At 34.5% G+C, this 26,222-nt stretch overlaps 6 protein-coding genes and 1 long non-coding RNA gene across 15 annotated transcripts; 2 read left to right on the top strand and 5 right to left on the bottom strand.

Annotated features, from left to right (window-relative positions):
• Nucleotides 1-804: 804 nt before the first annotated feature.
• On the bottom strand, nt 805-3,822 carry LOC104799307 (transcription termination factor MTEF18, mitochondrial-like). 2 transcript variants are annotated; one of them, XM_010521752.2, is made up of 4 exons: nt 2,752-3,822; nt 1,870-2,667; nt 1,531-1,750; nt 805-1,440 (listed from the first exon to the last, which is right to left on the bottom strand). In XM_010521752.2, the coding sequence occupies exons 1-2, from the start codon at nt 3,803-3,805 to the stop codon at nt 2,027-2,029; spliced, it is 1,695 nt and encodes a 564-aa protein (XP_010520054.1). In that variant the 5' UTR covers nt 3,806-3,822; the 3' UTR covers nt 805-1,440; nt 1,531-1,750; nt 1,870-2,026. The 2 variants fall into 2 exon arrangements, with proteins under 2 accessions (XP_010520054.1, XP_010520053.1); XM_010521751.2 differs by having other exon boundaries at nt 1,870-3,822.
• A 134-nt stretch (nt 3,823-3,956) lies between these two features.
• On the top strand, nt 3,957-4,987 carry LOC104799305. Its single transcript, XM_010521747.2, has 2 exons — nt 3,957-4,003; nt 4,582-4,987. Exons 1-2 carry the CDS (start codon nt 3,967-3,969, stop codon nt 4,968-4,970), a joined length of 426 nt encoding a protein of 141 aa, XP_010520049.1. The 5' UTR covers nt 3,957-3,966; the 3' UTR covers nt 4,971-4,987.
• LOC104799306 (transcription termination factor MTEF18, mitochondrial-like) lies at nt 4,619-7,827 on the bottom strand. Of its 2 annotated transcripts, XM_010521748.1 has the most exons (3): nt 5,645-7,827; nt 5,411-5,527; nt 4,619-5,049 (listed from the first exon to the last, which is right to left on the bottom strand). In XM_010521748.1, the coding sequence occupies exon 1, from the start codon at nt 7,587-7,589 to the stop codon at nt 5,802-5,804; it is 1,788 nt and encodes a 595-aa protein (XP_010520050.1). In that variant the 5' UTR covers nt 7,590-7,827; the 3' UTR covers nt 4,619-5,049; nt 5,411-5,527; nt 5,645-5,801. The 2 variants fall into 2 exon arrangements, with proteins under 2 accessions (XP_010520050.1, XP_010520051.1); XM_010521749.1 differs by lacking the exon at nt 5,411-5,527.
• Nucleotides 7,828-8,595: 768 nt separating this feature from the next.
• Nucleotides 8,596-10,683, bottom strand: LOC104799303 (myb family transcription factor PHL5-like). Of its 3 annotated transcripts, none has more exons than XM_010521744.1 (6): nt 10,318-10,683; nt 10,096-10,234; nt 9,894-9,976; nt 9,756-9,798; nt 9,556-9,656; nt 8,596-8,776 (listed from the first exon to the last, which is right to left on the bottom strand). In XM_010521744.1, the coding sequence occupies exons 1-6, from the start codon at nt 10,573-10,575 to the stop codon at nt 8,690-8,692; spliced, it is 711 nt and encodes a 236-aa protein (XP_010520046.1). In that variant the 5' UTR covers nt 10,576-10,683; the 3' UTR covers nt 8,596-8,689. The 3 variants fall into 3 exon arrangements, with proteins under 3 accessions (XP_010520046.1, XP_010520048.1, XP_010520047.1); XM_010521746.1 differs by having other exon boundaries at nt 9,900-9,976; XM_010521745.1 differs by having other exon boundaries at nt 10,096-10,231.
• Nucleotides 10,684-13,949: 3,266 nt separating this feature from the next.
• LOC104799302 (myb family transcription factor PHL5-like) lies at nt 13,950-16,960 on the bottom strand. 2 transcript variants are annotated; one of them, XM_010521742.1, is made up of 7 exons: nt 16,330-16,960; nt 16,023-16,236; nt 15,753-15,829; nt 15,600-15,639; nt 14,938-15,001; nt 14,690-14,759; nt 13,950-14,403 (listed from the first exon to the last, which is right to left on the bottom strand). In XM_010521742.1, exons 1-7 carry the CDS (start codon nt 16,777-16,779, stop codon nt 14,161-14,163), a joined length of 1,158 nt encoding a protein of 385 aa, XP_010520044.1. In that variant the 5' UTR covers nt 16,780-16,960; the 3' UTR covers nt 13,950-14,160. The 2 variants fall into 2 exon arrangements, with proteins under 2 accessions (XP_010520044.1, XP_010520045.1); XM_010521743.1 differs by having other exon boundaries at nt 14,938-14,977.
• A 3,947-nt stretch (nt 16,961-20,907) lies between these two features.
• On the top strand, nt 20,908-24,742 carry LOC104799300 (protein EMSY-LIKE 2-like). Of its 3 annotated transcripts, XM_010521740.1 has the most exons (11): nt 20,908-21,020; nt 21,143-21,257; nt 22,023-22,190; nt 22,291-22,400; nt 22,501-22,618; nt 22,727-22,897; nt 23,249-23,317; nt 23,578-23,829; nt 23,903-23,971; nt 24,087-24,150; nt 24,402-24,742. In XM_010521740.1, the coding sequence occupies exons 3-11, from the start codon at nt 22,104-22,106 to the stop codon at nt 24,449-24,451; spliced, it is 990 nt and encodes a 329-aa protein (XP_010520042.1). In that variant the 5' UTR covers nt 20,908-21,020; nt 21,143-21,257; nt 22,023-22,103; the 3' UTR covers nt 24,452-24,742. The 3 variants fall into 3 exon arrangements, with proteins under 3 accessions (XP_010520042.1, XP_010520043.1, XP_010520041.1); XM_010521741.1 differs by having other exon boundaries at nt 20,908-21,257; nt 22,028-22,190; XM_010521739.1 differs by having other exon boundaries at nt 20,908-21,257; nt 21,992-22,190.
• Nucleotides 24,206-26,216, bottom strand: LOC104799301. 2 transcript variants are annotated; one of them, XR_769552.1, is made up of 5 exons: nt 25,999-26,216; nt 25,506-25,554; nt 25,101-25,192; nt 24,728-24,782; nt 24,206-24,586 (listed from the first exon to the last, which is right to left on the bottom strand). It is a non-coding gene; the product is annotated as an uncharacterized LOC104799301 (long non-coding RNA). The 2 variants fall into 2 exon arrangements; XR_769551.1 differs by having other exon boundaries at nt 25,101-25,181.
• Nucleotides 26,217-26,222: the final 6 nt, after the last annotated feature.

Raw genomic sequence — 26,222 nt, 5'->3', positions numbered from 1 at the left:
TTTTATCAATGTACTTATAATTTTAATGAGATTTTTCTAGAATATGATTTTTTATATAAATGTGAATTTTCTATATAACCAAAAGTTTTTGTACAAAATCTGTATTTGTAAAAAAAAAAGTAAAAAAGGACGAGTTTGTCATGAAAAATACTCCACTAGTACTAAAAGAGATAATTAAAAATTTTTAATATAATACAAAAATCAAAACAAAATAAAAAAAAATATAAAAAAAGATAAAAAAAATTCACAATAATTTTTCAAAATGTATGTTTTCATTATTTTATGATTTGTTTCTTAAAAAAAGTTATTAAGTACAATCAGTTCCATTATACGCCCAATATCGTTTATAAACGTCAAAACATCTAAGGATGAAGTAATAGATGATCCGCGTTTACCACAAATTCAGACACATATTATGGATGCCACAACAAGAGCCGTCTCATAGATATGAGAAGCTATGTTCAATTATATATTTATATTTTTTTTATCTAATTAATATTTATAATTTTTAAATATATTAATTAATAGATAAAATTTCAAATTATACAAAAAAAAATAGAAAAATATATTATTTATAAAAATATTTTTTTAAAATATATAAATTATTACTTTTATTTTAAAAAGTAATACAAGTTAAAATCAAGTTTATTGTTATGAAACTTTTGATCAAAAAAAATTGTTCTACTAATTTGTTTATTTTTAAAGATATATAGTGATTAAAAAATTATGAACTAAAAAATATAATTGCTATAATATAAAAGAATATTACAATATAACAAGATTTAATCTTTTTAATTTATGATAGTTTTTTAGTTTTATTAAAAATCTTATTAAATTTAAAAAAAAAAGTGGGGTCCCATTAAATTTGGGGGCCATGTGCAAAAGCTCCAATTGCACCCCTTCACAGACGGCCGTAGCCACAACTCAAATCCCGACAGGGGAACCAGTTGCTGGACACAGTACAGAAAAGATTCTTGATGATTGGTACGAGGTATTGTTGAATTTCCTTCCTTGTAGTTGTCTTTGCTATGTGATGGCTTGACCCCGGTGGTAACACCATTTTCAAGCAGTTGTCCCCATGGTTCTTCACCAGTATTCTCCTGATCCCATCGAGCCAATGCTGGCAGCTATCCCGATGGCCATTTCCTTGCTGACAAATCGGAAAACCCGAGATCTGATCATGATTCTCCTGTTAATGGTGTCGAGATCTGATCAGAATTCGCTCTCTTCTATATGGCCGAAGCAGGCATCATAATAAGTTTACCCCCCCTTGCGTTAATGGTGCCGGATCTGTATGTTTTATCATTGACATTTGCAATGAAAGGACAAACAAAAACAATCTTCTTTTTTTGGTCTAAGAGCAGGAAGCTGCCCTTACGAAGACGAGGGAGCCGAAGGAGCTATGTAAGAAGACTCTCTCCTCCATATTTGATCGAAGACCTGTCAACATAAGAGGAGAGATCAGTACGTTGTTGAACAGTGGGCTCAATACTTAGGCGTTATTCGATAGTAGTAACACAGCTTCCACACCTTGACCATGTGCCTGTTCTTTTTTCCATGTGTTTTTGAATAGGACAGTTTTCTCTTTACATACAAAAAGATGTTGCAGGTTCCATGAATGTGGCTTGTTAACCTCAATGCTGCACAAACCTAAAAGAGTTACAGTTTTGATGCTGTCTGAAGCACTTCGATGAATTGTCCCTCATTCAAAGATAGCAATGCCATTGGCATGTTCTTCAAAAGCAGGAAACTGTTGCCAAAAATGAAAGTGCAAAAAGAATTATGAACAATCACAAATCAGCTTTTCTACAGATAATTGTTTCCCAGTTCAAAGTTTCTGAAAAGAAAAGAAAAAAATTGACGACTTACTTGAGCATTTAGCAATTTTGCTCTGTATATTGAACCAAGAGGACCCCTCTGCAGGTAGATTTTCCACACTGAAACTGTTCGTGGGTTAATTGAAGTTCAGCAACTGAGAAGTGCCTTAGTTTATGCAGGAAATAGGCCAAATCCACGAGAGAAGCTTTTACGTCTGGAAGTTCTCTTGATTCTGATTGGTATCCTCATGATGTTCATCTACTCGAGATCGAATCCGTTTGTTCAAATCTGCCCAATGTTTAGGCCCTTCTGGGTGTCGGGTCACGAATCTCTTCACAAAATATTTCTCCGAGCTACCGAGTATGGTGCCAATGGTGAACTTCAGGTCCACCTTTTCTTTGCCTTTGAGCCAAGAGTACATGGAGAATCTGAGCTTGATTAGCTCGAGGCTCATTACAAGATAATACGGGAAATCCATCAGAGAAGACAGCGGATAACCTAGTTCCTTCACGAGGTAATCCACCTTTGCCTGGATGATGTCAGTCCCTCGGTTGAGAATCTGAGGTCGTGCTTTAACCATTTTTCTGACATCCTTCTCGTTCAGACCCAAACTCACGATGAAATCATATCGCTTTCGGAGTTCAGATCCCTTGCAACAGAATTTCTTGAATGCTCTGTCCATGTCTTTCAAGTCCTCTACGTATCGGATGTCCAATAAGAACTGAATCTTCATCTTTTCTGACTTAACCTTCTCCTCGGAGCGAGGTAGCTGCTGGAGTTTTGACCGCAGAGCCCATTTCTTCATTTCCTCCGGGTTTTCAAGGATAATTTGACAAATTCGTCTTTTTCCTGCATTCATGTTATTGATCAATGTCTGACTGCTCTTCAAAATGCAGGTACCAAGCCACCAGGAGTGAGTACGAAAAATCTTACCGATCTGACCAGGCTTCATCTCAAGCTCGTTTAGTAACAGAAAGCAACCCCTTAGATTTGAAACGAATTTTCCTACCTCAATCTGGGGCAGTGTCTGAAATAAAGATTGGATCTCAGTTTTAGATGACCCGAGTTTGGTCTGAAACCCTACCAGTATCAGTGTCCAATCACCTGAACTCTCAAAAATGAGTCTTGGATGCTTCCTGATTAACCCAAACAGCTCATCTTTGTCGAAACCGATCTCTCTAAGCAAGTTCATAGTTCGGAGCACGATACTCCAATCATATGATTCATCCTCCAACAAGCTCTCCTCTAACCAACTGTCGTCAAACCCAACGGATTTCAGAATCTCTAAAACATTAGCAAGTTCTACATTCCTATCCCCGATCAAGACACTCGGACTACAGACGATAAGTTTGGATACACATGTTTTGCTAAGCCCCAGATCCTCATAAGCTCCAATCTTAGATGCTAAAGCCCCGTTCTTGTACCCGAAAACTTCGGTAGCTTCCATGTAAATCTTCCCGATCTTCTCGTGGGCAATCCCGTAGTTATACAAAATATGGTAATTCTCTAACATTAGATAATCTTCATTCAAGAACATCTTATCACCGGGAAGCAGATTGCGGTATTCAGTCTGCTTCAAACCTAAGCTCTCAAAGAATATCTCGAACTCGTTTATCGGGTGAAACAACAAGTATCCGGAGATGGATTTCGCAATATCAGCACGAGCATTGAGCTTCTTCAGAGGATTCTCAAGAAATGCAGGAGCGGTTCTGCTCATACACTCAGCAACTAGAAACGGAAAAGCCTTGGTGACATAAAAGTAATCAAAGAAGGCAGCCTCGGCTTTTTTACGAACAGAGGGCCTAATTCGGATACCATTAACAATCTCTCCGGATTCAGAGAATCTCCTAGTGGCGAAAAACCTAGGGTTTTGAGCAGTATACCTAAACCCAGATCCTGAAACTAGGGTTTTATAGGGTTTAAGCTCGTTTTCCGCAGAAGTTCTCGAAACCCATTTGAGAAGAGACGTGAATCTAGGGTTTCGCATAATCCTTCTTCCGCAGTGCCGGAACACACGGATACATACATGTACATATATGCGTGCAAACGGGGAGTTATCTGGCTAAGATTGTGGCTTTACCTGTGATTTTAATGGGTTCTGTCTGATTTCATTCTCTATTTTCTCTGCAGCTCAAGCTCCAGCTTCCGATGTTTTTTGTGTTGCAGACATTGGTTAAAGTCCGAGGTTTGTGTTTCATTGAAACAGGGTTTTTACTCGGTCGCGCTCGGACTTTAAAAACCCCAAGTGTGGAATTTGAATCACTTTTTCGAGTTCGATGTTTAATTTATTTTATGTTATCCCGATATATATAAATTAGGAAATTGTAGGGGGAAAAAAAGAATTTGGTTGAAGCGTTTGAATTTATCTTTGAATGACTCAAGCGATCGATTGTGTCTGCGATCGGCTTGTAATTTTTACCATATATTCTCTCTCCCTTAAAATTCCAATTTGGCTTTGATTATACATATATATATATATCCGTTTAAATATGTAAAATTTTACGGAAAATTTGGAAATTTTGATAATGATTATATGTAAATATGTTATAATTTTCAATGTTGATTTGTATATGTAAAAGACAAATAAAGTTGATATATTAAAGTATGTTAAAACTAAATTATGTACTAATTGAGTAGAAACTAAATTAAAGCATGTTTATTGCTCAGTTTTTCACCTGCGTTATGCCTGGGATTTTTTTAATGACGCCAATCGCCATTTCCCTGGAGAATGAACTGACTCGTAAGTTCCTTACGTGATTGCAGAAACCACCGAGGGTTGTCTTACAAAACTTGAAAGACATTCGCGAAAACCCTCCATCGCTAAATGTTCTTGTGGCTACAGAAGTGTTTCATGGAACATAAGCATCGAAACACCTCAGGTTGAAGTAATAGATGATCCGGGTTTACCAGGACCGGACCTGCAAATTCGGACACATGTGATGGATGCCACAACTCAAATCCAGACAGAGAGGAGCCAGTTGCTGGATACAGAGTATAGGAACAAGATTCTTGATGATTTGCATGAGGTATTGTTGAATTTCCTTCCTTGTAGTTGTTTTTGCTATGGATGGCTTGATCCCGGTGATAACTCCTTTTGTCGGGTGTCAGATCAAAGCATTTTTGAACCAGCGACTGGTAGAACTGAGCAATGAAGATACTAAGCAGTTGCCCCCGTGGTTCTTCAGCAGTATTCTCCCAGTGCTGGCGGATATCTCGATGACCATTTCATTCCTGACAAATAGGAAAACCCGAGATCTGATCATGATTCTCAACTCCAAAAGACCTGTTAACATAAGAGATCAATATATTGTTGAACAGTGCGGTCTCTGCTTAGGCATTATTAGATAGTAACACAGTTTCAACACTTTTGACCTTGTGCCTGCTCTTTTTTCCTTCCCTTAAAGTTCACCTTTGTTTTTTTAATGAAACATCAATCTTGTGAACTTCTGACATCATTAGTCTTTCAATACTAATAAACCGGGCATTTTGTGTTCATCCCATGACAAGAATGTTTCCCTATGTGTTTTGGTTAGGATAGTTTATGTTTACAGACAAAAAGATGTTGCAGGTTCCATGTAAGTGGCTTGTAAACCTCAATGCAGCAGAAACCCAACAGCGTTGCAATGTTTTGGGTGTCACAGTTTTGATGCTGTCTGAAGCACTTCAATGAGTTGTTCCTCATTATTAGCATGTTGTTCACAGCAGTGAACTGTTGCCAAAAATGAAAATGGAAAAAGAATTATGAACAATCACATATCAGCTTTTCTACAGATATTTGTTTCCCAGTTCAAAGTTTCTGAAAAGGAAAAAAAAATTGACCACTTACTTGACCGTTTAGCAACTTTGTTCTGTAAACAGAACCAAGAGGACCCCTCTGCAAGTAGGTTTTCCTCACTGAAACTGTTTGAGGGTTAATTGAAGTTCTGCAACTGAGACCTGCCTTAGTATATGCAGGAAATAGGCCAAATCCATGAGAGAAGCTTTTACTTCTGGATGTTCTCTTGATTCTGATTGGTATCCTCATGATGTTCATCTACTCGAGATTGAATCCGCTTCTTCAAATCCGCCCATTTTTTAGGCCCTTCTGGGTGTCGGGTCACGAATCTCTTCACAAAAATTTTCTCCGAGCAACCGAGTATGGTGCCCATGGCTAACTTCAGGTCCGCCTTTCCTTTGTCTTTGAGCCAAGAGTACATGGAGAATCTGAGCTTGATCAGCTCGAGGCTCATAACAAGATATGACGGGAAATCCACCAGAGAAGACAGCGGATAACCTAGTTCCTTCACGAGGTAATCCACCTTTGCCTGGACGAAGTCAGTCCCTCGGTTGAGAATCTGAGGTCGTGTTTTAACCATTTTTCTGACATCCTTCTCGTTCAGACCCAAACTCATGATGAAATCATACCGCTTTCGGAGTTCTGATCCCCTGCCCCAGAATTTCTTGAATGCTCTGTCCATGTCTTTCAAGTCCTCTACGTATCGGATGTCCAATAAGAACTGAATCTTCATCATTTTCGACTTGATCTTCTCCTCGGGGCAAGGTAGCCGCTGGAGTTTTGACCGCAGAGTCCATTTCTTCATTTCCTCCGGGTTTTGTAGGATAATTTGACAAATTCGTCTTTTTCCCGCATTCAAGTTACTGATCAAGGTCTGACTTCTCTTCAAAATGCAGGTACCAAGCCACCAGGAGTGAGTACGAAAAATCTTACAGATCTCATCGGTCTTCATCTCAATCTCGCTTAGTAACAGAAAGCAACGCCTTAGATTTGAAACGAATTTCCCTACCTCAATCTGGGACAGAGTCTGAAAGAAAGATTGAATCTCAGTTTTAGATGACCCGAGTTTGGTCTGAAACCCTACCAGTATCAGTGTCCAATCACCTGAACTCTCAAAAACGAGTCTTGGATGCTTCCTGATTAACCCACACAGCTCATCTTTGTCGAAACCGATATCTCTAAGCAAGTTTATAGTCCGAAGCATGATACACCAATCATATGATTCATCCTCCAACAAGCTCTCCTCTAACCAACTGTCGTCAAACCCGACGGATTTCAGAATCTCTAAAACATTAGCAAGTTCTACACTCCTATCCCCGATCAAGATCCTTGGACTACACATGATAAGTTTGGATACACATGTTTTGCTAAGCCCCAGATCCTCATAAGCTCCAATCTTAGATGCTAAAGCTCCGTTCTTGTACCCGAAAACTTCGGTAGCTTCCTTGTAAATCTTCCCGATCTTCTCGTGGGCAATCCCATAGTTACACAAAATATGGTGATTCTCTAACAATAGATCATCTTCATTCAAGAGAATGTTATCACCGGGAAGCAGATTGTGGTACTCAGACTGCTTCAAGCCTAAGCTCTCAAAGAAAGGCTCGAACTCGTTTATCGGGTGAAACCACAAGTATCTGGAGATGGATTTCGCAATATCAGCTATATCAGCACCAGCATTGATCTTCTTCAGAGGATTCTCTAGAAATGCAGGAGCGGTTTTGCTCATACTCTCAGCAACCATAAGCGGAAAACCCCTAGTGACATAGAAGTAATCTAACAAGGCAGCCTCGGCTTTTTTACGAACAGAGGGCTTAATTCGGATACCACTATCAATCTCTCCGGATTCAGAGGCTCTCCTAGTGGCGAAAAACCTAGGGTTTTGAGCAACACAGCGAAACCCAGATCCTGAATCTAGGGTTTTATGGGGTTTAAGCTGGTTTTCCGCAGAAATTCTCGAAACCCATTTGAGAAGAGACGTCAATCTAGGGTTTCGCATAATCCTTCTTCCGCGGTGCCGGAAGACACAGATACATACATGTACATATATGCGTGCACAACGGGGAGTTATCTGGCTTAGATTGTGACTTTACCTGTGATTTTTAATGGGTTCTGTCTGATTTCATTCTCTATTTTCTCTGTAACTCAAGCTTCCGATGTTTTTGTGTTGCAGACATCGGTCATGCCCATTGAAACAGGATTCTCCACTTAAAACCCCAGTTGTGGAATCTGAATCATTTTTTCCCGGGTTCAATGTGTAATTTATTTTATTTTATCCTGATATATATATATAAGGAAATTGTAGGGAAGTAGGGAAAAAAATTAGATGAAAGCGATTGAATTTGTCAATAAGTGACTAAAGTGATCGATTATGTAAATACAAAGAGATCGACTTATGAATTTTACCCTATTCTTTCTGCTTAAATTTCATCATATATTTATTTAAATTCATTTTATTATCTATAATAACATCGATTTACCGTACAATCTGATATATTTGATAGTACATTTGATGGAAAAACTTACAGTACGATATACAACAATGAAATTGCCCATCCCTAGAGAGAACTAACCAAAGCAGTATCTAGTCTGTACATTTGATAGTACATTTTATTATTTCAATTTTGTTCACATTATATTTATTTAGTTTTTGGGTAAGCTTTTTGGTTTGATTTTCATTAAAAAAAAATATTTATTTCCTCAAAAGATTTTTATTCGACTTTTTTTTGTTAGTTTATAACTAGTTTGTATCCAGGACAGTAAAAAACCTATAAAACATTATATCGATTGATGTGCCAAATGGCGTTTTTTTTATGGCACAAAATTTTAGGGTTATATAAAAAATAATTGAACTTAATGAACTTGTACAATTTATTAAGGAAGGTAACATTGTAATTGTACTATCTAAATACTTCGTGGTAACCATAATCAAAATACAGGAATTTTTTTCCATAACATCCGCTATATAAAATAAATGTTTCTTCTAACAAATGGAGAAAACCATACATAAATTCAAATAACCATAGTGTTTTTTTAACAATAATGATCATGAGATGATTTCATATCCATATAAGTTAATAAAAGCAGATTAATCTTAAATTACCTCTTTGATCTCGAACTATGGTCAATTATTTGTTGGAATAGCTTATTTTGTTCTTCCACCATCAACTGCAAACTTGTTTGTATCTGCCATAAAATTTTAATTAAAAAACACAAATTTTTAGCATATGAGTACAAAAAATAAAAATTTCACTTCATAGTAGCTAGCTTCATGGAGGTTTTACGAGCCAAAAAAGGCAAAGAATATTATATTTTAAGTTATAAAAAAACGGTAAAATACAATTTTTTTTATGTTCTAATATTGTGTTAAGTGTTACAGAAATTTTTAGTATATGAGTACAAAAAATAAAAAATTCACTTCATAATAGCTACTAGCTATCTTCATGGAGGTTTTAGTTTTACGAGCCAAAAAAGGCAAAGAATATTATATTTTAAGTTATAAAAAAAAGGGTAAAATACAATTTTTTTATGTTCTAATATTGTGTTAAGTGTTACAGAAATTAGTATTTTAAAAAAAAACAAATAGAGCATGGAACTATGCTATTATAGTTTTCTAGTGAAATTGTGAGGCAATATTGTTGTTGTTGTTATTGACCCTCCAATGAATTTAAATATATAACATGGGTTTTGGATAGAGTTTTGATACCATAAAAAACATGATCCAAATCAAATAGAAATTACAATAATATACAAACTCTCCATATTTCTAATTTTAATTCGGAGTTGTGTAAATATGTCTCTATGTAAATTATGTCTTAAAATGATCAAGTAACATGTTTTTGCTTGTTTACTTACGGGAACATAACAAAACATATTCATAGATTCATGAACTTGTAACCACGATATATATATATATATATATATATATATATATAGAGAGAGAGAGAGAGAGAGATTAAACAAACCTGCAAATGTTCTTGGAGATGTTCTATCACTCCATCTTGCAATCGCATTAACTCCTTGATCCATGAATCGTTATGATGGATATAGCCTTCATCAATGTTCACTACCGCGTGGGATAAAACGGTCGAATTAATATTATTGTATATATATGTGGGTTTGATATAGCGGTGTGTTGAAAATATTAGCTGCTCTATATATTCACCTTGTACATGATCTCGAGCTTGGACCGACACTGATCGATATTTCTGAAAGATTAGTTCCGACAAAGAGTTAATTAGTGCAGATACATCGAAGAAGATCATATATGTAAACTTATGTATGTATGTATGTATGTATCGACCAATGCCTGTAGATGGCTCTTGACATGGAAGATGGATAACTCGTCGACTTCCATAAGCTCTAGAATTGCCTTGGGTGTCGCTTCTGAGAGTTCATGAATCAATATGTAAAGGCATGTGAAATCATTATTCTTAAAGGAACTTCATCAAAATTGATATATATATATATACACACACACATATGATTTTGAGTTATATATATACTTGTCGGACCACCGAGTTGGTTCACACATTCCACAAACTTGTCATGAAGATCAGAAGTCCATTTGATCCGCCTTTTATTGGATGATGTTTTTGTAAGCTCGGAACCAGTTGAACTCCTCATAGATCGGCCGTGACCCTCCTTAGAGAACAAAAAACAAAAACTCAAAATCCAAAATGTTATATTTTCGGTAGAAGAAACAAAGACGAAAAAGGAAAAGATACCATTGAAGAACACTTTGTTTCGACATGGCAAGAATGTCGGCCGGAGAGCGATGCGTATTTATCATCTGACGCCGAATTCTTCGCGCCGCCATCGGCCGAAAATAACTCGGATATGTCAAAACATTTGCAACGAGGCCTCGTGCTCGTGTCGGCGCGGTCCGGACGAGAGCACGAGGGAGGTTTAGCGTGTTTGGTCTTGTCTGAATCATCCGATGCCGAACGTTTGGAAGCGGACGGTGTTCTTCTTCTACTCGCCATCGATCTATCAGAACTTTTTGGATTGGAGTTTGCGTTTTCGAGATGAGACTTTGTGTTGACTGCAAAGATAATGTAAATGCAGTACAAAATCACGCATGGTAGTACAAACCTCGCCATACCCTATGCTTTGAATTTTTTTTTATCACTTGTTTTTTTTGTGTGTATATATATACACACACATATATATATATATATATATATACTTCCGTAACAAAGTTAGATATAGAAGTCTGTAACTAAATCTTGCATAAAAATTATATAAAGTCATCTAACAATTTTACAAAAATATACCAGACTTTGATATTTTTTTAGGAAAAATCGCCAAAAAAATATTATATTCTTCGGATATCGATAAAAAAATCCATATTTTTTTTATTATATAAAAACTCTATACTTATATTTACTCGGAGAAATATATACGTTCTCTTCAAATGTTAGACAAAAAACCCTATACTTTTTTATTAACAAACAAATCCTATACTTATATTTATTCACCGAAATATACTCATACTTTATAAACTCTAACAAATAAATCCCTAAACGCAAACGCAAAAAAATAATATTCATATCCAATATGGGATATTATTTTAATCAGTTCGATTCAGTTCAGTATATATCAGTTAGGTTAGGTTCAGACCGGTTTTTTATCGCATTTTTTAGCGTTTGTGTTTAGGGATTTATATGTTAGAATTTATAAAGTACATGTATATTTCGGTGAATAAAAATATAAGTATAGAGTTTGTTTGGTAATAAAAGAAGTATAGGTTTTTTTTTTGTCTGACATTTGAAGAATACGGGTATATTTCGATGAATAACTATAAATATATAGTTTTTTTTGTAACAAAAAATATAGAGTTTTTTTGTGGATATCTTAAGTGCGTAGGTTTTTTTTTTGTGATTTACTTTTTTTTACGTGATTGCAATTCGAAAAAAGAATATCTCGAAGCAAAATGTCCCATTTATGGATCTACATTGAGTATTTAGAATGACGACATTATGACCTCCCAGTGTTGACAACCATAAAAAAATAATGAAAACATTATCTTATATTGTTGTACTACATATTTTAATTCACCACACATCATAAATCATTAAACGTCCATATAATTACCGTCAAATATTTACTGGGTTTATGTTATGTCCCTAATTTTTTCGTTTTAAAAATTTTAGACGTAAATCCAGCCGAAATTAAGTAGGATTGTGTCACAAATTTAAGACGATAAACTATTTGCTAAGCTTCTTGATGACGATTGAGACTTGTGCAAGTTAAAATGACTTTTTGATAACTTTTATATTAGATTTGATATGAATACCGTTAGATGTATAATATTTTGTTATTAATAACACAATTTATATAACATATTTTTAATTATAATCTATAAATTTATTAATAATAATTTTAAAATATTTTTTATCCATATTCAACCGATTAATATATATAAAACCTACATGCATATATAGAGTCGATGTTACAAATGGGAGCACATTCATTTATTGTATATTGTTTTTAAGAGATTGTATAAATCAATATTAAATTATTATAGATTATCGATTGTATTTACATAATTAATAATTAATCATTATTTTTTATTTATATAATTCAAGTTTTAGAATTTTAATATTAAATTACATATTTTGAATGTAAGTATATTAAAGAATTAAAGTGTATAAATAATTATATAAATCAAATCTGTTTTCCTTATCCAATTAGGATAAGATTTTCGAATCTTATTTAATTAGAATTGGGATTTCTAAAATCATGCAAGAAGATTTATTATCTATTATCAATAAAATATTATAAAAATTAAAAAAGAGAAAAGCATAAAGATTTAACATAACCTGTATTAAATTTCAAGAATCTCGAGGGTAGCAAAGTAGCCAGTTATTTTCTTTTTCTAAGTAATGCTATTACATAAAGCATAGTAAATGTGTAGAAATATAAAATGTGGAAATAAAATAAGACAAATAGAAAAAAATAGAATTACTTTTATTGCTACATCTCTTCTTCTTATTATTTAATTACAATGAAAATGAAATACATATTTATAGAAAAATTAAGAAACATAGTAAAAAAAAATATATACACAATAAAAATAAATCAGATACACAATATTTGGTATAATGATATTGTATCAATTATTATTCTCCATCATATCTCAAATCTTATTTTATACCCATCACATATTCATTTTCTCATTTTAAAAAAATGTATATATCATAAGGAAGTTAAATGAGATTTTATGTATTAAATATTTTTTATAATCCGGAAGTTCACCAAATGTTCTTCTATTGAAAATTAAATGTTCTGAAAATACAATTTTTTTTTTCCAATTGAATATACTCGGGTGAAGAATATCTTGTGGTGAAATGAGGGCTGTAAAATTTTACTAACTCGGCAAGCTATGGGTTGAGACAAAGAGAAAATGCTTATTACTCATATTAAATTAAATTTCCTAAGTCAAATTTTAGTATCTATTGGTAGTTTTTAACCGTACAAAAAGCTTATGTCCTCTTTTGTAGTGCTCTTGCAAAAGTTATGCGCGCATAGGATTCTTGAAAATATTTGTATGAAAATGGAATATTTGTTTCTGATTATCGATTTTCTAATGAGATTTGTACCACATAAATATATATATATATATATATATACATTTGTACTTATATTCAAAGAGAACACATCCGAGCCATCCGATAATATAATGTCCGAACCACCTATCCAAGAATATATATCTATCTAACCAAGTAATCTGATTGCTGTAAAACAACACGAACTTCTCGTGAAGATCTTTGTCATACAGTTAGGGTTTCCTATTGGGTTTTGTTGTTCCACAAATACGTTTACAGAACCTATTGACTTCTATCACAATAATATATATATATATATATATATATATATATGTGTGTGTGTGTGTATATGTATATATATGTGTGCAAGAAAAAGTATACAGAAAAACATATTATACATCTATTAAACTTAAAGGTTTTGTGACAATGTCTAAGTTCATTTTAGTGCCAATTGAACACATTCGTATATTGAATTGTAAAACTCCCAAAAATAAAGTGATCTTTTATAACGGAAATAATATTTATTTTTGAGTAATCGGGAGAGAAATTTTTTCTATGGTAAAAAAACTTATAATATTTTTATTTATATATAGTTTTTACTTTTTAGGATATGATATTTATGTTATATGGTGCTTGAAACTCCAAAGCTAGTTATATTCGCAAGCTCCTAAAACAATATGGCAAATATCATGCAAGAGTAAGCAAGTTTTTGGATAATTTAAATAAAATAAAAGTGATATAAGAGAAATGAAATATTCAATATTCAATTGAAAAGAAAAAGGAAAAAAAAAAAGCAAAAGGGTTCCTCATGCACCATGTCAAAATATCACTAACCATTAGAAAGGTCGATCTCTCCTTTTTTTTTTTTGTAACATCTTTAACTAAAATAATTCACACATCTATATATATATATTAGTCAATCACTTGAGAGCATCTCTCAAGTGTTAGTGTTTGAACCACTTTGAAACTTCTCTTGTTGGAACATCCACTTATGTTCCATCTTCTTCTTTTTTCCCCTTTCTATGCATTTTCTTGATTCCTCAACTTATCTTTGGATCGAAGCTGAGTGTTTCCAAAACTTTCGGGCGTCGAGATTTCAGCCTCTAATTCCTCGGAGAAAGGCCGGGAATCATCGGAATCGGGAAGCGATGATCTGTTTTTTTGGGCCTTGAAAAGGCTCTCCTTTGTTTTCTGTTGTTGTTCCAACATCATTTTCAACTGCTTCCCTTGCTCCTCAATCCTCAGCTGCAAACTCCGTTGAATCTGAATATATATATTCACACATTGAAAATACATATAGTCGAATCTATTAGTTAAATTTCAAATTATAAAATCCGTGTTATTTTAATTTGGTGATGGAATATTATTCCATATCAGAAACATATATACAAGGGTTGGAATTATTATGGGTGTTTCTAATGAAAACCGGAGACCCTAAAGATAAATCACAATCATCCGCTGATTTAAAAGCGAATTTAACGACCAAATATACAAAATATGAAAGGATAGAAGTTGATATATAGCTTGGTAAAAAAATAATAATAATAACCTCTAGTTGTTCATGAAGATGCCTTTGAACATCTAGTTGTAGCTGCAACGCCTCCTTAATTTGCACGCCGCTGCAACCAAAACAAGAAAAACAAAACTATATAAATAAGTTATTATTATTATTATAATTATGTTATTATTATTTTTATAACCTTGGCTTTGCCATGAATCATGATCAATCATCATCATAAACGTTGGATACAAAAGGAAATAGAAACAAACACAAAATAAGCTGAGGAGGAAACTCACGTATGCATCTCTTTCTCACAAGCTTTTTTCTCATACTTTCCTGCAAATATATAAATCCAGCTTTCTAAAAAATAATATGAAATTTTTAAATCATTTTTTCATGACATATATATATATATATATGAGGATGCCAAAGATGCTCAAATCGAACTTGATCTACAAAGGCGCAGTTGACAAGTCTTTTATATGAAACTTCCATATCTGCTTGGCCCTAATGACTCTAGGGGCAAGAACGCTAATTGAAACCTTATGAAAATGTTGAATGTGAAAACCATATTGAAATTCAATTTAGCATCGGCCCACGTATATATGAAAAAATGTAGATATAATCTGAATATCGTCACAAGATTTGAAATGACTGGTATTTTGTTAGTAAATCCCATCACTATGCATCTCAAAATCTATTTCTTTTCTTTTTTTATTGGAAAGATAAGATGTTAAAAATTCGGGAAAAAAAACAATTTAGAAGTAAATTCCATATGACTATGTATATGAGCTACTGTGCTATTAATTAATTAAAATCCGAAGAAATGATTATAGAATATTGAAAATTAGGGGGAGCTTTATAATTTGCTTGGTGTTTTTATTTATCTTGTTTGAATGTTTTTCTAGTCCCTAATCTAAGTTATATTAATCTAAATGATACTTTACAATACACTCACCTTCTTGAGAATCTGGTATGTACTTTGCAATCCGATATTTCTGAAAAACAAATAAATGGAATTTTATTACAAAACAAAATGTATAAGAATCCGATAACATAAACCGATCATATATATGCTTTTGCCAAGATTCTTATACGAAAATAAAATCACCTGCAAGTGGCTTTTCACATGGAAAATCGTAAGTCCTTCAGAATCCATCAACTTCAATATTGCCTTTGGAGTTGCCTCTGCCCAAAAAAATAAAACCTTATCCATTCAAAAACCATGTCTTCTATATATATATATATATATATATATATATATATATTGATCGGCCGGTCCCCGTTTAATTTGATGGGTAAGTGCACAAAAAGGGTAATTAAGAATCATGTTCATGTTCGGTTTCATGGCATGTTTTTTTTTCAAAATGGCTCGACTTACTTTCAGCGCCGCCGAGTCGGTTGACGCACTCCACGAACTTCTCGTGAAGATCTTGGGTCCATCTTATCCGCGTCTTGCTCCCGACAACTTCTCTAGACGACGGCGACGGATTAGGACGATGAAATCTCGGATTAGATTGGTTATATTGGTTGTTTTGTGACGAGAAATTCAGTTGTGTTACGTTAGAACTGTTGATATAGTTCTTGCAAAGTTCCTGAAACCGAGATATGATCAATCGACAAGTAGAAAGATTTGGAAGAAAGAGAGAAAACCCCGAAAAAGGATTGAATGAACGAGTTCTAATTACTTGTGGGTGGTCTTGATTTGCTTCGAAAGAGACTGAATACGAGCCGGGCGAAGCATTTGGCTTGAAGAACTGACTCGAAGGCGGGTGTGATGACGATGATTTCACGAGGGATTGAAGAGTGTTACTTGATTCGGATTGGTCCAATGAAAAGCCTTGAGCTTCTGAGCATGGCGGCTGATGATGATGATACGCATGAAATGATGAAACGTAGGGTTTTGACGATGAACACTGCACGGAGAACGACGGGTTGGCGGCGGTTGTGCAATCGTACGGAGGAAAACCCGAGAAGGGTTCCGACCAATTCCCCGATGGTTGTTGGCTGTAATGGCTCTGGCTCACGTTCATGTCTTGCACACCAAACTGCGTTTGCAACAGCGGTTGCGGCTGCGTTTGCGGTTGAATCCTGCCTTCGGACGAAGCATGAGAGAATTCAAAGTTGATGTTTTCCATCAATGGCGGCCAAACAAGAGAAAACCCGATTACCCGAATTCGAAAATGGCAGCTTTTGCATCACAGAAACCTACGATCCGATCGAGAAACCGAATCAAGATTACAAAAGATCTGTAAGGAGACGATAGAAATCTGTAAGGAGTGTGGCGATAAAACCTTTAGCTTTTGATATTCTTCCAAAGTCTTCAGGTGCAAGGGATGAGTCTTTTGATATAAGGCAAAATGCCTCTCCTTTTGATTATTCTCCAAAAATAGGAGTGCGCATTTTTTAATTATCAAATTGACATAATTGCAAAAGTCCAAATACCCATTATTTTATTTTAAATTTTAATATATATATATATATATAAAGATGCATAACGTTTTCGATGAATTAATTGCATAAAAAAAAACTCCCACTTGGTCAGACCATGTCTTCTTTCATTTGTAGAAACGGCGAGAAAGTTCTTGTTACGGAAATAGAAAGATAGCACGGAAATTGGGCACATCATTTAAAATCAAAACTCGATGGATTTTTATATTTTGTTGGGCGCATACAAATGGATAATTTGATTCCTATATCCGAAATTAATCGAATCATGTCTCATAATATATGATACACGTTTAACCTAATCTAAAAATGAATTAATTCTCACTATTTTAAATCTAAATTAATACGACTTAAATCCAATATAAAAATAATCTAGATAGTTTTTTTTTACAAAAATAAATGTTTTTAATAAAAATTGAATCAAATTCAAACTTCAATCAAACCGAAAATCTATTTAACAATAAAATATTTGCATTATGTAATTTAAAATCGAAACATAAATGAAATCCTAGATGTAGTGAAATAAAATTTATCTCTACGAAGTTATATTTGTGTGTTACTATAGACTCCATTTATAATTAATTTTTTTTGGATCCACTACTATATATATAATTTTGTATTTTTTTTTTTCAACCCAAGATTTGGGAGAATATATTTTTGTGGGCATCTTTACATAATAATAATGAAATAATAGTTAAAGATTCTGGCATAAATTCATAGTCTAAAAAAGACCTCTCGAATTATTCTACGGATAGGACAATGGATAAAAACTGCTTTCATCCTCCAAAAGACTTGTTTGGTCCAAAGCAACTTATAATCCCCTTTTCCATTTTTTTTATATATATATTTTTTAATAAAATGGCCAAATTTTTTTTCCCAAATCAAAGTAAAAAATAAAAAGTTCTCTCTCAATATATATAAATTCCATTGCCAAAAAATAAATAAATAAATTTAGCTTATAGGTACGACCAAACAGAGAGGTATAGAGCAGTATCAAATCTAATTCGATATGCTAATTAATAATAAAACTCGTCCAATATTTAATTCGAATCTTTAATCCTTATTAATCAATTGTTAAATAACTTGCATATTACTTGGCAATTTCTTCGTATGCGTAATACGGGAAAACATTGGATTGGCATTTTAAATCACTCGTATTTACATGTTACGCCTTTTCCATTAATTATCATTGAAAAAAAGATAATTTCTCACACTTTTATTCCCCAATTTAAAAGGATAATGATCCTCTTCCTCTCTATCATAAATAATTCATTAGGATCATGTTTCAACGTTAATTATTTAAGTTTAAATTAAATATAAAATAACTGGATGAGAGCAAAACATCTTTACAAATAAATTATTTTTAATAAAATAAAAATAAAAATATGAAGAAAAATGAAATTTGATAATTGATATTTTTCATTATATATTATAAAAATTGAAGACATAAAATCTGATTAAAAATAAATTGAATTCAAGAATTAAAAAGCTCACCTATTCTTGATCATGCATTAGAATTAAGTTTTCTCCCACTAGATGAAATTAGGTGGTGTTATTAGATTGTAATTAAAATATGATAATAATAAAAATAAGTATTTGAATTAACAGTGGACCACTATTAGTTATTATCAATATTATTTTTAATCGGGAAAGCAACAGTGGAACAACTGTAAGATTCCCAAACGTGTTAAAATAATGCCCAATTCTGTTCTTACAAGCGGCTCACAAACGGTCATGCATTATTACTTACTGTACACACGGTCAAACATAATTTCTTTTAAGTTTATTTTTACTTATTATTATGTTTTATTAAATCTTTTAAATCTTCGGTCTGATCAAACTAGGTTCCGGCCCGTCCAGATTACCAGTTTGGCTCGTCCCGAGATTGGTACTTACCCGGTCATGTCGTTTGGTTCGTATGGTCCGATTCGAACCGAGTTTAGTAATACCTTGGTTAAATTTAGGTTTTAAGTTTAGACCGAGTCGGTCCAATTTCTGAATCGTTTAACCCATTTATATTTTTTTTTATTGATTTATTTATTTATTATTATTATTATTATTATTTTAATCATGATTATTATTATTATTATTATTCTTTTGACAGTACGGGTTGGTTCAATTTCTGAACCGTCTAATCATTTTCTTTGATTTATTTATTTATTTATTATTTTTATTTATGTTAAAAATATTTTTTTTTTCTTCGTTTTTTTTTTGGATCGGGTCGGTCCGGATTCAGACCGTCTGGTCCAGAATTCATCATTCATTATTATTATTATTATTTTATCTTATATTTAAATTTTCGCGTTGATTTATTTGAAACCTCAGTCGGGACGGTGTGGGACCCGTCCGACTCGGTCCAGACTTTGAACGTTATTAAAATATTTAAATCAACACAATAATTCATGCATATAGAACAACCATAAATATTCCACGAATACGAATCAATCAACAATTTTACACATATACACACAAACTCCGAAGATAATAAAAATAGAAATTTTGAATCACATACAAATTCACTCACAGAATTATGTCGGCCGATTTTCCCAATAGTATTATCCACCGGAGTTAGTCGAAAACCTCCCTCTTAATTTTTAACAATCACTATTTTTTTTTATTTTTTATAATTATATATATATATATATATATATATATATTTTTTCCTATATTAATTATTCAGACGAACATTGAATTTATACTTATTTTTATTTTCAATTATATTTTATATAAGATGTCTAGGGACACATGGCAGTCATGTAAAATTTTTCGGTTCTTGTTTTTTTTTATATGTATAGATAATAAATTCTGTCATTTTTATTTATGTTAAATTAATATGATCGACATTTGATTTCACATATCGAGATATGAAATTTATTGTTTTTTTTTTGTCATCGTAGTAGACAATTTCTTTTGTCGCGTAGTAGACAAAAAATATTTAGCCTGTCTTTGTTTATTTTTTTAAAATTTATTTAATCTGTCTTTGTTAAGACATTATTATATTATATTATATCAAATTTAAGTTTTGAGAATTTAAAGCAAAAAATAAAATATGCAAATTGCTCCTATTTTCTCATAAAAAAAACTCTCCCCTCCTGTATCCACACAAACTATTGCAATTTTCTGCATGGACGTTAAATGAAAATAAATTTACATTTAAGTATATGTAATTTTTTGTGTATATTTTCTAAATATCAGTTTTAAGCGTGTTTCGTAAATATCAGTCACAGATCTAGACAAAAGTTTTTTTTATAGAAATATTAAATGAGATTGATTTTTTTTTATCAAGTATAGAAATCGTAATCTTACATGCCATAATCCTTTCACAAAAATGTAATTCTCAAATGCGACGTATTTCATTTTTTGTGTAGAAGCATTTCTGAATTCTGAGTTCAATTTAATGCCAAACCTTTAAAAATAATATTTTGATAGCCACAAAAATAAAATAAAAAAAGTATAAAACTGATATTTTGTTCAGCAGATGAAACCGCCCTAGGGCTGACACTGTACACACACACACACACACACACACATATATATATATATATATATATGGTATGTTTAATATTTCTATGCATTATAATCTATTGGCTTATGTTTAATCTATGATAATTGAAATTCAGAATTATGGTATGGTGTTGGTGACGATGATAAATAATATAATATTGGACCAGTTGGGCCAGGTTGCTGTCGGAACAAAAATTATTCTTCTAATGGGCCTGTCGAGGTAGTAATGGGCCGAGAAGGTGTTGAAACCCAAAACGCGTCGTTTCGTCTTATAAGGAATGCCTCTTCCTTGTTTCAGACCACACCACTTTCTCTCTCCTCCGACCCCGAAACCCCGTTCATCGTCGCTCTCAATCGTTCTATCTGCCCAGGGGAAATCTTATAAACAGAGCCCTTTCGCTTTCCCTAGATCATTTCTCTCGAGAGGGTAAAAAAAAGAACTGTCTTTTCAGTCCGATTCTTCAAATTTCTCTTGCCAATTATTGATTCCGCTGTTTCTTCCCTCACGTCGACCCCGCATTTGCCTTTATTGCTTGTTCGTTTCCGCAGCGCATCACGGCTCGAGCTTCGATTCGATTTTTAGGGTTTTTCGTTTCTGAATCTGCGGAGAAAGAAAACCCACGAAACCCTTTTGTGGTTCTTTATCAGGATTCTTGAAACAGAGGTACGTCGCTCTTTTTCGCCCTTTCATTTATCGTTCGAGCAATTATTGCTTCTGCGTTTGATTGATGTACCGAGTGTTGTTTATTGCGTTCATGGTGAGATCTGGTAGATTAGGATTTTGGGTTATATAAATGGGCTACGCGTAACTTGAGGGTTCGTATTTGTCATGGAACTTGTATCGAGGGTTTTAGAAATGGTTCACCCAGATTAGGGTTTAGGGTTTCAATCCAGGCGTAGCTTTTCTAGTTTATGGAATTGGCGAAAGTCTTATATTCGTGATGGAACCCCGAGAAATAGTTCTACGGAATTAGGGTTTTCTCTGTGCCATGTCAACGGAATTAAGGTTTTCTGGAATGCACTGGGAAGGTAACTTGGTTGGAGTTTTTATTTTCCGTTCTGTTATGTTGTTGTTATCGTCGTAATGAATTCTTCTTTTTTTTTTTCCTGTCTCGAAGCTTTCCCGTTGTGTATTTTAAAAATGTTGGAGCAAACATTTTGAACTCTTGTAATGTATAAGTAGCACCTACAGTTTTGGAAGGAGATTTCTTAGTTATCATTTGCTCTATCATCTTCGAATCGGGAAGAATTCCTTACCGTTTTTCTCAAAAAGCTTTGAGGGAAAATGTTAAAGATTGTTCTCTATACTCAAAGGCATGCGCTTTCAAGTGATTCACCACTAAAATCTATTTGAATGTATCAATTTTTGATTTATCAATGCAATTGTGTTGACTGCAGATATTGACGGCAACTCTTTTTCTCATGACAGTAAAGGTTTAAGAAGGGGGCGCTTCATTTAGGATGGGCAGTCTATTCTAGGTTTTTGCATGTTGTCTAAATACACAGTGACATGGAGACGCAAATTCATCTACTTGAGCAGGAAGCTTATTGTGCTGTATTAAGGGCTTTTAAAGCTCAATCTGATGCAATTTCTTGGGTAGTCCCTTTTTCTTTTTGGTTGGTTAAATTATAGAGGGTTTTGATCAATGCCATGACCGACGCCCTGACTTACATGATTCTGTGATGGTTGTACTTAGGACAAAGAGAGCTTGATAACAGAACTGCGTAAAGAATTGAGGGTCTCTGATGATGAACACAGAGAGCTGCTGAACAAGGTCCATAATGACGATATCATCCGAAGGATAAGGTCGGAAAGCCTATTTGCAACAATGAAGAAAATGATAAGCTTTCCATGTGATTCCGTCTCTGCATGCTGACTAATACGCTGTACGATGGAATGCATTCAGGGATTGGAGACAGGGAGGTGGAGCCCAGGTTGCCAGACACATACCTACTCATTCTATTGATGTTCTTCCCAGTCCTACTTTCTCAGCTTCCCGGAAAAAACAGAAAACTTTCCAGTCTGTAAGGCTTCTGGTTCTTTGGTCATAGCTGTGCAGTAGACTTGTATTAGCATTGTTTTGTTGTTGCTTCTGTATTTTGATCTGATCTATCAATTGGTGATGCATGCAGTACCCATCAATCGGTTCCACTGGAAATAGGTCATTCAATAATCGTATTGTATCTGGTGCCATTTCGGCAAATGAACCCGCTGAAGCACTTGTTGGTAGAAAGGTATGGACAAAATGGCCGGCAGACAACAACTTCTATGAAGCAGTAATTACCCAATACAACGCGGATGAGGTATGTTTTGTCGATGGAAGCCTAAATTCAAGAACGAGTCGATGAGAATACGTATATGTTGTTCATATGGACACACACAGAGATATATATGTATATCTCACTTCATCTTCTTCTATAGAGCTATTTGCATGTGCTATCAGTTGTTTTGACTTCTAAAGTTTGACCAAAATTAATAGTTTAGTTGGGAGGGAAAACATATAGCGTTTTTTCCGCCATCTTCACGCTGCCCCTCTTGATGACTAATACATATTATTAGCTGCACAACACGGTAATTGGTTTCTTTGTTGCATTTTGTTTATTGAAAATGTCTCAAGCCTCTTACAATTTATGCATTCATTGTTTCTTTGATAGGATCGGCATGCTCTGGTGTATGATATAGACACAGAAAGTGAGACGTGGGAGTGGGTTGATCTTAAAGAGGTAAACTTGATGCTAAATTGATTGGTCTTGTCCTGTTCCATTATTTGTCCTGGCAAAACAAAGTCATCTCTTTGGTGAATTCGATAGCTTTCAGTTAGCTCAGAAGGAGTCTGTGGAGTAAGTTTCCCGAGGATGATTTCGAAAGTCTAACTTCGTACCATTTCTACAGAAGCTTCTTATGGAGATACTCAAGGGTCTGGAGTGCATTTGATGCTCTCTTTTGATAAGCTTTAGCTGATATCTATAGCATTTTATTGCAGATTCCGCAGGAGGATATCAGATGGGACAAGGAGGATATCGGGGCTACTTTTAACATGGGGCATGGCAGTGGACCTATCCGGGGGAGTCGGAGAACTCTAAACTACAGTGGTTTAGCCCCAACCGTCGGTCGAGGGAGAGTACCCGCAAAAAGCCAGCCTAGGAGAGAACGAAATTATCCATCACAGAATGGCGGAGGAACCAAGTTTTCTGACGATATCGAGTTGTTCAACACCGATGCCCTTGTGAAGGAGGTATCTATCGATGCTCTTATATCCATTATTGTGAAAGCTTTTCTTTTTATTCGCTAATGTCGGTTTTTGTTAGGTGGAGAGGGTCTTTGAAACTACTCGTCCTGACCCGCTGGAGCTCGATAAGGCCAAGAAAATGCTTAAGGTCATATGTTACTTTTGGTTAGATTAGATGCCTTCAATGAAAAAGGATATATAGTTAGGGTGAGGGTCATTAACTAATACTCTGGAAATCAAATCCCCACTGGGTGTGATTGCAGGAACATGAACAAGCCCTTATTGCAGCCATTGCAAGGCTTGCAGATGCCTCTGATGGAGAAAGTGGTAATGAAAACCAACAGACATATGCTTGTCCCGCGATTCGATCAAAAACAGTGGATGAAAACTTCTTGTTATTGTTATTATTATTGAATCTTGGGGACAAATTGTGGGCCAGCTTCATTCATGCTGTTAAAATGTAGCTTGTTCTATATAAAAGCGTTGACAAACTGCAGAAAAACAGACATTGTGTACAATCTTTGTTTCATGTTTTTGTCATTTGTCTGTCTAAACGTCTTTCCTCTCTGATAAATCAGATGGAGAGCAACCGTACTCGCGTGAGCTGTCAATGATGCCACAGGGATGACATCCAGCTAGGGGACCGAACCTGAGGACTTGGCAAGAAGATGTCCTTGTCTTTTTTTGTGTTATGCTCTCTTCTTTTGCATCCCTCCGGCTCGTAGGATTATCCAACACAATGTCTTGTTTGTTTGGCTTTTTGCTGGGGCAAGATGGAAGACAATTGCTTTTGTTAGTTGTGCTTTCAAATGTATTGAAAACAAAAAAAAAATGTCTAGGACTTTGCTCTGTAGGATTTTTCCTTGTAAACATGATAATTCTTTATAAGTTCAAGAACCACTACCTTTGACCATGTCAATGATGTCCATCCAGCACCACAATGTGATGATCAGACAGACCTGTGATCGAAACGTTTATCATCAGTTATCAAGTTCATGTTCATGTTCATGTTCATGTTCATGTTCATGTTCATGTTCACGTTCCTGTTTGTCTAATGCTTGGATATCAAACAGAAGCAAATATCGACGACAAAATCCAATTCTGCGTACAACCCATAACCTCGACTATACAGGCATAGAGAAACCTAGAACGGACATGAACACCTAACCTAAGTATCTTGAAAGGCTTTTTAAACACAATACCAAAAACCATTGTGTGCTTCTGTTCAAGTATTAGTCAAGTGCTGATGATTGAAAGTGAGATCCCATATATGATACCTGTTACGTGCGGCTATGATTCATTGAATCAGCAGGACGGCTGCAACGCTCGAGAATACAAGCTAGATGTCAATGCAGACCCTGAAAACACACTTTGAGGCAATCAGCAAATGGTGACTGATACCGATAACTGGGGAAAAAGAAAACTTCGGAAAATGATAGATATACCATAAACATGATTCATACAATCCATCACAAAATAAGCTAAATTTGCTATTCAACTTTAGGTTTTGCACTTGAAGTCTCTAAATCCAAAGCTAAAGCTAACCTCTTGGCTTCAGAGCCCCACCAAGAACACAATATGCGGGCAATAGTTTTCATCAAAGGAAAAACACCTAAGAACCCAAATTTCCAACAAGTTTTAATAAACAAAACATATCACAAGATGCATACAAGAAACATTACCTTCATTGCAGGCGAGGCGACACGGTTCATTCCTTCATCCACAGTGATCCTGCAATTTAGAAGATTCACTGATTGTGGGTTACTGAATCAACTCCAAAACATCAGGCGTGCCAGAGAGAAGGGAAAAAAATAAGATCTTCGCACCATCTTGGTGCTATTTTTGTAACATGATTTGACCCCCCAAACTCTCGGCAGCAACAAATCGAACGAAGAGCAATAATTCTCAAAACAAGAAATCAGCGAAACGATCAAAGCCAACCAACTCAGTTGCGATTTTACACGCTGAATCGGATTCAAAGTTGACAGATTCATGTGGTACAGAACTTACACCAGAACACACAGCAAAACATAGAGCAGATTCCTACGAAAAACAAAATCGGTGGGGCCTAGAAATCAACGATCAGGGACACGTCAAAATCGAATGAAAGAGCGATGAAAAACACAGAAACCCTAGTTCCAGTGGGGGACAAAGCTACCATTGAATTGATCATACCTTCAAACGAAGACAAGGTAGGGATCGGAATCGGCTTCGGCGAACCCATCTGAATCATCGATCGGGCCTTTGCAACATATAGAAGAACAACTGAAAATCACCAGCAGTTCTGGGGAATTCGGATTTTGGGTATTTGGAGAAGATCACCATTGAAGGAGAACTGGATTTGGAGATGATCGTCGCCGGCGAGAACGGAGGATGTAACCGAGAGAGAGAGAGAGGGA

Source organism: Tarenaya hassleriana, unplaced genomic scaffold (assembly GCF_000463585.1).
Source record: "Tarenaya hassleriana unplaced genomic scaffold, ASM46358v1 Cleome6, whole genome shotgun sequence".
Lineage (NCBI taxonomy): Eukaryota > Viridiplantae > Streptophyta > Magnoliopsida > Brassicales > Cleomaceae > Tarenaya > Tarenaya hassleriana.
Note: the sequence above shows the minus strand (reverse complement) of the source record. Positions and strands in the feature narration are given on the sequence as shown.